The 10,938-nt window shown below is 48.3% G+C and overlaps 1 protein-coding gene across 1 annotated transcript; it reads left to right on the top strand.

The window, feature by feature from the left end:
• The first annotated feature begins 6,648 nt into the window (after nt 1–6,648).
• On the top strand, nt 6,649–9,515 carry LOC144125862 (protein LLP homolog). Its single transcript, XM_077659608.1, has 2 exons — nt 6,649–6,978; nt 9,231–9,515. The coding sequence occupies exons 1-2, from the start codon at nt 6,765–6,767 to the stop codon at nt 9,434–9,436; spliced, it is 420 nt and encodes a 139-aa protein (XP_077515734.1). The 5' UTR covers nt 6,649–6,764; the 3' UTR covers nt 9,437–9,515.
• The last annotated feature ends 1,423 nt before the right edge of the window (nt 9,516–10,938 follow it).

Raw genomic sequence — 10,938 nt, 5'->3', positions numbered from 1 at the left:
CGAAGAAGGGCAAGTGGCCAAAAACGACTCGAGCCCCGACGAGCAAAAAGACTTCTCCAACACGGTCAACCGGTGTCCCAATAAAAAATTGCCCGCAAAACGACGACGTGGAAGTAGCCAAAAACAATATGGAGGCCCAGGACATCGAACAGCACTATGAAGAATCATCGGGTGAGGATGCAAGCGAAGAAACTGCGTCTCAAAGCAATGACGACGAGCCCGCTCCGCATGTCGATACGCAACTGCCAAGCGAGGACGATGCTCACGAGTACGAGTCGGCGTCGGGCAGCGAGGGCGGGACAGGCGCCGAGGCCGATGAATCGGCTGAATATGCGCAGAGTGCTACTGTGGAGACAAGTCAGGTTGCCAAAGGCAGTGGTGCAAAACCTTACAATCTCCACTCGCGGGGCGATCATTTGCGCATCCACATAGTTCACAAGCCGTCCAACCCGCAGGCTGACGTGAACGAGACGTTTTTCGCGAACCATAGCCTTGTTAACAAAACGGGCCACGATGTGCTCATGGTGAAGACCGACGACCATTTCTTTGTGGAAAATGGTTCCAAGGCGGTCAAAGTGAGGGATGTGGATCAGGATCCCGTCCCTGGGGAGGTTTTGAAGTATGTCGAAGTGCGTAGGAACGATGATCAGGAACCGTACTTCGGCAACCAGGACTATGTGGAAGAATTCGAGAAGAGGGTGAAGCAGGTGAACGAGAGTCTACAGCGCATTCGTAACTACCGCCAACCGGCGAAGGCCAACCGGAGAGCCAGACGTGACAACGTTCGCTTCATGAGGTCCCTCCGCTTCGCGCCGCCAGAGAGGGCTGACATGCCGTCTCGCAAAGGCGAAATCCAGCGGTCGCGTGTCATCGGAGCAAACAGCGGTAGCATCAGGATCACAATCAACCGACGGTTGGATAACGAGGAGGGCGCGCAAAAAGCAAGCGCCGACAGGGTGGCACCTATTCGAATGACGGAGCCCAGAGCTGACGGAGTGCCGCTGCGCCACAACATACACGTCCTCGATTCTCAGGCGAGGGAAGTACCACTTCGAACCGTGTCCAAGCGCGACGCCAACGAGAGCAGCTCGGCTGATGAGCCTACTGGCGGAGACATTCTGGAGATACTCGTCAACAACTCTCGCGGAAACAGCGAACCGTTGCTGAACTTGCCTGGCAAGGTGGCCGGCCACAACGCTTACGCTTCGGACTCGCACCCTGCCGTGTCCAAGTACGAACAGCTGCGGTTTAGGGCGCTCGCACTGACTTGCGTGTTAGCAGTTGTGTCTGTGTTTACGGTAGCGGTCGTGCTTACAATGTTGTACATCGACTTGAATCACCTCTTTCATTTCAAGAGAGACTTTAAGTACACAGCTCTTGACCTGACAGTGTCCCCTTACGACGATATCGAAGAAGCCACCCCTTTGAATTACTAATTAGCGAACTGTAAATTTTCATCCAGGGTCGCGCTATAGTCAAGGCCTGCGCACCGCTTATCTGCTGCACCATCGAGTCACCACGTTACTACGGCGGAGCTGGCCGTATGCCGCCGTGCTAAAATGGATCTGTGACGAATAACGCAGTCCCGTGCAAGAAGCTCTCGGCGAATACTTAAATTGATATATGACATGTGCAACCGCGCAATATCATCGACGGCTTAATAGTTTACGTAATATTAGTTGTTTCAGGAAGGCGACCTTTAATCGTAGCATTGTGTGACGTTAGCGTGGCATACGTTTCGGAAAAACGTTTGCGTGAGAAATGCAACAAATGCTTTTTTTCATGATCCGATATGTTTTAGGCTGATTAGGAGGTAGGTTATTATTGGCAAGGTTATGTATATCGAGTTTTATGCGCAGGGTGATCGAAGTGATGGAGTATTTGTGGGTCACTGTTGGAGATTTTGGTTGCAGGGTGTGAGGGAGGGGGCGGCCGCAGAAATGGGGGTCAGTATTGTTTACTAACTTTTCGCTTGAAGAGGGCGCCACCCCTCCCCCGCTCCTTCCTTAAATCCGGCTCTAGGGGTCGAAGGATAGATCACTGCCAATTCAAACGCGGTATAAAAAGTGACGTCGTGGTTATAGTTGTACTACAGACAGGTGAAACCTAGCTAGCATGAGTACCATTTCGAGCCAGCTGTCACCACTGCGCACTTGTCGCGTGCACTCCCAGACACCCTTTGAGCATGTGGGAGTAGCGGTTTCGGTCTCAGGAGATGCCTTCGACTCAGCATGGCAAGCTCAGCCAGAAACCAGCCACCAAGTGACTAGGGAGGTGGTCGTTTGGTGCCCTGCTTTCGCCGGCCACAAGCCAGAAAATGGGTCAGAGCAAAAGGTTCACAAACAAAGCAAACTTTATGTAGCAAAGAGACGGTACAGATGAATTCTAATCATTCGTAAGAACACAGAAGCGGTCTACAAGATAATGCAACACATGCAAAGTAACACCAGAGAAGCTATAATACAACGGAATAACTTGCGACAGCAGTGAACTAACAACAGAAAGGCAAACAAAACATCAAAATTTGTTCACCGCGGGCACTGCGACAGTCCGATGACCGGATGATATCATGACGGGACCGTCCCGAAGATTGGCGCACTCTGCCTCGCTGGTCCGTGGCTGGGCGAGTGGCGTCGACCCGGGAGTCGTGCGGGAACGCTTCTCCGAAGCTTACCGACAGCGTTGAACGACCTCCCTATATAGGGCGCGCCATATCTCTTCGTAACTTCGCGCACGCATACACACTATTAACTGTACACCATCTCTCTCACCCTCCAGCAGAGGCACGCATCTCCATTGGTCAGGTGAGGATAGATGCTTCCAGGAAGCTGTTCCTTCTTTGGGACCCGGCACCACCACGCGCGAGCGAAATGGCGAGGGCATCGAACAGCGCGCTCATTACGCGCTCTCTATCGGCAGTCAGTGAAATTTTCTAGTAGTTTCCCGACACGTCTACGGTGCGCGCGGGCGAGATTTTTTCCGCACCTCGCCAGCCTTCCAAATTTGCGTCGATTTTTGTGACGCCAGCTGCTTATTAGGCAAGATAATACGCAAAACTTTAGCTCATTGGGCCTACCAGGAATTACCTGCGCAAATTAGCGCGATGCTGTCGTGGTAATGCTACCGCCTACTGCGCGCAGAGAGCACGCGCTCATTGGCCCTGACGCGGCAGGCGTGCTCGTAGCAGCTAGGACGGCGCCTGGCTAGCCACCTTAGTCTACCCCCATCTGTCCCCTCAGGGTGCCATGGTCTGCGCATGCGCAATGGCGACACCGGTAATCGTCTCCAAACAACTGACATGCGCAAGCCTCATCGCAATTCGCAGGCGCGCTATTAAATGAGATTACGGTGGCTAATGAGACGTACTGGGATACAACCCAAGAACGAAGCTGCAGATGCCCATCAAAGGAGGCCCTATAGCCAATGGCGTCGACCGATTCTCATGAATCCGCGGTTAATCTGATTAAGCCATGGTTAATCTCATCTAATCCTCAGTCCCTTACGATGTCACACTAGCATGCCTAAGGGGATTAACCAGGATGTCATAAGAACCGGTTGACGCCATTGGCTGCAGGTCTCTTTTTAGGGGCACTTGCCGCTTCGTTCTTGAGTTGCATCATACTTATAACATTTTATGCAGCGTGTTGCGTTGTCGCCTTTGTCGACGCACCCGAAGGCGAAGCTGATATTTTTTAGTTTTTTTTTTTGTGCGCACGTGCCGCCAGACCGACATGGGCTCTCCGCGTCATCTTTTTAGAGCGAAAAGTTCTGCTACTGCCATGCTGAGCCTGAAGGCCATCGATCTGGCTCTTGGATTTGACCTCTAATGGGAGGCGCGGCGCACGTGCAAAATCGCGCGTGGCAGGTGCTTCGATCTTTTTCATCGACGACATAGTTGCGCGCCTGGCAGTCACGTCCGCCGCTGCGCTGGCTGCTGCTCGGCCGCTTCTCCTGGCCAGTTTTGGCATGTGATGTGTCACGTGATTCGCTCTTGCGCTGGCAGTCACGTCCGCCGCTCTGGACGCTCGATCTTGCACTTGTGGCACGTGGTGCATCACGTGATTTGCTCTCGCTGAAAGTTTTTTCTCGCTGAAGTCTTGAAAAAATAAAGATGAGCCAAGGTTAAACTGCGTCTAACCATGCTTAACAAAGCTTTCGCTCTGTATATCCTGGCTCAGCTGAGTTGAGCCACAGCCATTTTTTTAGCATTGCTAACCGCGAAATATTGAAATTGAAAATTGGTTTTTGGGGAAAGGAAGTGGCACAGTATCTGTCTCACATATCGGCGGACACCTGAACCGCGCCGTAAGGGGAGGGATAAAGGAGGGAGTGAAAGAAGAAAGGAAGAAAGGTGCCGCAGTGGAGGGCTCCGGAATAATTTCGACAACCTGGGATCTTTAACGTGCACTAACATTGCACAGCACACGGGCGCCTTTTGCATTTCGCCTCCATCGAGACGGCAGGCTTCTCTACATTCGGGAAATATTGTTCGAAAACAGTTTTTTGCAGGTGGACACCGCCGTCACGTACACCGCAAATTTAGCGCGATTGGCGTCCATACTGATCCAGGGAGCCAGTTATGCGCCTTTCCTTTCCTCAAAATCAACGGAGCCTACAACGTTGTCAACGCCAACGCCAATGAACGCCGGCGGCCTGTTGCAGAATTGAATTGGCTGTTGGGAAAAGGAAATGGAGCAGTATCTGTCTCATATATCGGCGGACACCTGAACAGCGCCGTAAGTGGAGGGATAAAGGAGGGCTGAGAGAAGAAAGGAAGAGAGGTGCCGTAGTGGAAGCTCCGGAATAGTTTCGACCACCTGTGGGTCTTTAACGTGCACCGACATCGCACAACACACGGGCGTCTTTGCGTTTCGCCTCCATCGAAACAGCCGCCGCGGTCGGGTTCGAACCCGGGTGTTTCTACCACTACCACTCCGGATCAATAGCGGAGCGCCCTCACCACAGAGCCACCGCTCCAGTGCCGCGTTTCTGCCACAACGTTGTCAACGCCATGCATGCAGCACACATCTGTCTGTGACTCACTACCGCCACTTAGCTCAAAGCGCTATGGATGTGTCCACTGACCTAGGGAGCCAATTATGCGCGTTTCCTTTCCTTTCGTGACTATCTCTGAGGCTTCACATCCACTTGCGAATCCTGCTGGGTAGGAGGCTGTCATAATAGTGCTTTTTGAGCACTTATGGAAATTGATGAAGACGACGACGTGCAATACACAGCGCGAGAGTGTATATGGCAGTTAAACACGAGGCGTGATCTGCGTGATATCCTCAGAAACCAAGATTTCTGTGATGAAGTCATTGAAGTGATGGATGTTCTTGTCAAAATGAAAGTCCGTAAGTTTTTGGACGTCAAACCAACAGACACAGTTTGTATATTTCTGTGCTTTCCGCAATAGGCAATAAAGAAAAAAAAGTTGCGGCTGTAGCATAGTGCTCTCGTGCAGTGGCAAGCCCTGTCACGACAATAATTTATCTTAATTACTGCAGGTATCTGAGAGGTATCAAAGGTCAAGGTTAAAATGTAGATCGCTGCTTTAGAGACCCATCGGCTTTTTCAGGATTGCTAGTGAATTAAGTAAGCGCTTTGACGACATAAACTAACTGGCATGTACTTGCTCGCGACTGAGCGACTGAACTGCGGGTAGTGAGCTTAGGGGAGTGAGTTGCTCGTTGTTCAGGCTTGGGGTGCGGTGGAGCGAAGTGGGGAAGTTGGAGGGGGAAAGACGCAACAAAGTTTTGTGTCCTTCCCTTTTCTGTCTAGCTTCAACCCGGTCTCAGTGACGTCACCACAATATATGTCACGGCCGGACTCGAATAGGCGCGCGCTCTAATCTGCTGCGCGCGCTCAGTTTTGTAGCAGACGACGATGAGGCTGCTTCGAAATGGCCGTCGCTGCCAGGGCCCAGGGGTACAGAGGCCTAGAACCAGGGAAGTGGCTTAGAGGCGATAACTTCAAATTTCAATTTCCAGCTAAAATGCGCGCGTAGAGCCCTACTTCTTGTTTAAGTACGCATAATAGCGTCGGGAGCAGTAGCTTCAAAGTAAAAACAGTAAAAGCACGATTTGTTGGTTGACGATGTCATGACCACAAACTTCAGAAAATTAAAGGCAGCCCGATCAGAGCCAAGCAAGTAATGCACTGCGTTGAGCATTTAACACCATCGGATTCATCTCAGCTCGCTTATAACTATAATTGAGCTACATATTTTAATTAATATTTATCTTTTGTGAATAATACGAATGTTTGGCTGTGTTATCCTACTTGTTCCCGTGAAAAAAAAATATACTGCGGCAGCTTCTTCAGAAGCACGAAGGGACAGTGATCGGTTACCTCAGGCATAGTGACGAGAGATCAAGCTAAGCAGCGTGAGCACTTGCTCTAACGTACCATGACTGGGACTAAAAAATGAAAACGAAAATTGGTTTTGGGGAAAGGAAATGGCGCAGTATCTGTCTCATATATAGGCGGACACCTGAACCGCGCCGTAAAGGAAGGGATAAAGGAGGGAGTGAAGAAGAAAGGAGGGAGTGAAAGAAGAAAGGAAATCACGTCGTTTTTTTTGCTAATAGCAAAACCGAAACGGTCAGTTTCAGCTAGCGCTTCATTTTGAAGCCGACAGTAGCCGTTAATATTCATAGCCGTAGCCTTGTTGAGGGTGTTCCAGCAGCTCGGAGCACGTTGTAACGTCGCTGTAGCGTGATTCTTTCGCAGTTTGCTCGCGCGCTTGTTTATAATCTTCAGCAATGGCGAAGAGCTTACGTAGTAAGTGGAAGCGCAAAATGCGAGCAAAAAAGCGCGAGAGGTACTCCGTCAAAGAGCTGGCTAAGCTGAAAGAGATGCTGGCTGCTGCTGCTGGTTCGAAAAACGACAGTGAAATGTCCGACTTATGCACCGTCGTTGACGCCAAGCATGCCACCGAGCCTCCTGTTGCGGCTGATGAGCCGTCTGGCGCGCAAGGTACGCTTCCTGATTAAACCATACGCCTCATTAGTGAATTCTGCTCTTTGACATTTGGTCCTATCATACCGGTGACGTGAAGTGCGCACGGCGATGCGGACATGACAATGACTGCTGTACTGTACGTGTGATTTGAAGCGTTCCTTCATTTGCGTGAAGGGCGGCCGATGTAGCTTTAACGTAATAGTTTTTCGGCAGTGAATGCACAGGACCAAGACAGTCCTCCCGACTTCTGAGATTACAGCATAGCCGCGTATGGATGAGTATAAGATTGTTTTGCGTATACACGCAGGGCCGCCCTAAGTGCTTCAGCATATTTTGACTTGGAAAACTGTGCAGGCGCGTCGCTAAGAAAAGATGACCCTTAGCCTTCGGTTTTTATATTTTTTTGAAGTTTGGAGGGGAGAGAGGATACGTTTAATGCATAGAATGGTTGGGTGGGCCCTCATTCCAGGAGTCCATTAGTTTTTGCCGCCGCTATTGCTTCCGAATGTGAGCTGGACAGCGCCGCCTCTCAAGAAGTTCGAAGGATGAAAATTTCGTGATACCCCTGCAGTCAGAATTTTTGTATGGAAAAAATGAGCCCGGAGAAGTCCCTGGCGTGTTATGCAATGCCGTAACTACTCAACAATAAAACCAGTTAGTGGTCTAATTGGTTCATCCTTAAACAGCCTATAAAAGCTAGGTCGCACCAACGAAGTGTCCGGAAGTGCCCGGTGGACAAACATGTTTCAGAAAGTAAAAGGGGGAAGGGGGGTAGGGCAAAATTGGGATTAACTTTCGCAGGATGCACATGTCCTGGAAAATCTGATTTTTATTTTTTCTGAAAAGGAAGATCCATTAAGTGACCAAACAACGCTAAGAACAAGGGGTAGACAAGACTACACGGGTGGCATGCAAGATTATACAAGCACACACAGGCTTGTCTCTATCTTCTTTTTAGCACTATTTGGTCACATAACATCATGCACCAACCAGCCCGCCAGGTTTCCTTTTTCACCTTTTGCTTACATCGATACTCACTAACATTTCTGTTGTGATGCCATGTGGAGAGTATCAATACTTTTGTCTGAAATTTAGACATCACCATGTGACCTTCGTGTTTTGCCTGTTTGTCATGCTAGTCGTCACTTCCTGGCTAGACCATTTTTTGCCTCGGTATTCGTGCTCGAAAAGACATTGCAGGCACCATTTTAATGCGTCATTTTTTGCCTCGGTATTCGTGCTCGAAAAGACATTGCAGGCACCATTTTAATACGTAATTAAACTTACGGTTGTAGTTATGTTTATGTCTCACCCATTCAGCAGGCATTGATTAGCTGGTAGCAGCCCGTACGCCTAGGATGTGTCCATTGAAGTCTGTACACATTCGTCCATTTGGCAAAAAATACCGAACTCTGTAAGCAAGCTCTCTCGCAATACTGTGCTTGTATTCTGGGCAGTTTGACAGTGAATTATGTGGTTCACAAAGGTGCTGAATTTAATAATAAGAAAAGAAAACTCACAGTAGGTTGACTGTTTTGTCGACACATTTGGGCGGATGCTGACAGAAGAGACGTGGTAATCAGTTGGTTGATGGAAACATTTTGCAGCACTAACACATACTAGTACGCGAATTCACAAAAGATTTTCGTGCTAGCCACAACCTAATTATCCACAGCAAGAGCCTGAACAGCGCCTTGCAGCATGGTGCTAACACGGTGGTAGCCATCAAAAACACAAGGCCTGTAGGCTGGCGACGGCAGAGTGGTCACGATACCAATTATGGCAGTCCCTGCGTTCTCTCACTGTAACACGTCAAGTCAGATTACAACTCAAGAATGAAGCTGTGAATGCCTCTCAAAGGATGTTGTCTAAGCACTGGGTTTGATTCATTATTATCACTTTGTGGTCAGCTGTCTTGCACCTGCCAGCATGCACCTGCTCACAGCCACGGTAGGTGCAACTGAATCTGGCCCAAGTCCAGTCGTCATTGATTCGTTCAGTGCTAAAAGTGCCTGTGTGACAGCAGTATTAAAACTTTCATTGGGAACACCGCGAGCATTGTGCATAAGAATAACTGTCTTTGACATCCACTTGAGTGCAGTCATACAGCCCCCTTGTAGCGTAATTGGTGCATTCGTATTGGTGCTCAGTGTAATAGTTATCTTGATTTAAATTCTACTCCACCGTAAACTCACACAGGCACGCACTTTTGGTTGGGATTGCACAAAACATTGTCTATGCAAGCATTTTCAACCATTTTGTTGCAGTCGATGACGAGACGGGAACAATGGACATTGACAAGCCCGTGCGAAAGTATGATCCGAAGACACTCAGAGATGAGCACGGCACCTACCCTGTTTGGATGAGCCAGAGGGCAATACGGAAGCTAAAAACTCAGCGTGGACGAAAGTCTCGGAAGTCAGCTTCTCGCAAGGGTGTCAAGAAAAACAGGAAGCGCAAGTCCTCTCATTAGTTGTTTTTTTTTCTCACATTTATTCACTATTTGTTAATAGAAAGCACATGGAAATAAAGATGGTATGCTCACTGTTGAAGATGCCCTTGTGTGCCCCTGTGTGGATCCAAGGTGGATTTTTCTGTGCTTTACTTTAGCGCTGGAAGTTTGGTCTATAGTGAACACAATAACTATGTTTTATGTACATGCACTAGGAACAAATTATACCCTGCCTTTCACTTCATTAAATGCTCTACATGCATTATTGGCATGATCAACATCCAGAAAAGAGAGTAACTCCATTTTTGCTTTTGTATAGGTTTAGAGATAAAGCTTACATTATGGTGCTATTAGCTTACATTATAGTACTATTAGGAATGTTTCTTTGCTATCTACAGTGCCTCTAGCACAGATAGTGTTTAGTGTGTGCTGCTTGTAGAAACACCATTTTGGTTATTAATGCATTAGCTGTAGAAGGGTCTGTGCAAGTGGAAATGGCGACTACCATCTGTCAGTAGCCAGTGGCAGGTGGCAACCTGCTCCTCGGGCTACGAATAAACTTAGTATACTACTCATACAAACAGTATACTACCATCAGATGTAACAAACCTTAGCATGCCACCTCGGATATACGGACTGTTGGTGTGTTAACCTCAGATATAAGTAACCTTAGTATGCCGCCTCGAATCTGATGAACTTAGTGTGCTAACCTCGAATATATGAAACATTCATGTGTTCACCTTGCATATAAAATCTTTTGCATGTTTCCTGGAATATAACGTGCCTAAGTATGCCACCTTGGATATACCGAACATTCTTGGCTGGACCTCAGATATAATGAACCTATAACGAAACCTTAAAAGTGTGTCAACCTTCCGGAACGAACGTTCCGAACGTGTGGCTGCTAACGTTTGGAACGAACGTTTGCCTGCTAGCTCATTCAACCGATTCACCGAGGATTGCCTAACAGTTTTTTTGCACCATTTTCAGTGCACTTACTATGGAAGCGGGGCATTGGGTCAGAATGTTCCTGTTGCACCACAACTGGAAGACAGGTTTTTTGTGAATAAGTGACCAGTTCCTTTTTTGTTGAGGAGGAATGAGAAGTAGCAGCTGTGAACCGTGAGCCATGTGAGAGAATTCTTGTGCCAGTTGTGTATAAATCACTTGCATGCATCACCTACTGTTGGTGCTCAACCCTTTGTAGTTATTGGCCAAGTCTCACCTAACATTGATGAAAGGCTCTGAGAGTTGTGTCACGTAGCGCCTGCCAATATCTTTTGGGAACGAACCTTCCTGCTTGGTAGACAGTAGTGTCTGGAAAGCAAGACAAAAATGGGGTAGCACCTGCCAACCACCAAGGTAGTGAAAGCCATGGCAGTAACTGAAGCACATAGTTGTGAGGAGCTATAGTTTAAAGCACTAAAACCTCCTTGAAAGACTTTCTAAACACAATGACTTTATTAACCTTTACGGAGTTTTATTTTAGAAACTGAGAGACACGTTGATGCAGACTTTTGAGT

Source organism: Amblyomma americanum, chromosome 3 (genome assembly GCF_052857255.1).
Source record: "Amblyomma americanum isolate KBUSLIRL-KWMA chromosome 3, ASM5285725v1, whole genome shotgun sequence".
Taxonomy (NCBI): Eukaryota; Metazoa; Arthropoda; class Arachnida; order Ixodida; family Ixodidae; genus Amblyomma; species Amblyomma americanum.
The sequence above is the reverse complement of the archived record's forward strand: the minus strand, read 5'-3'. Positions and strand labels throughout refer to the sequence as shown.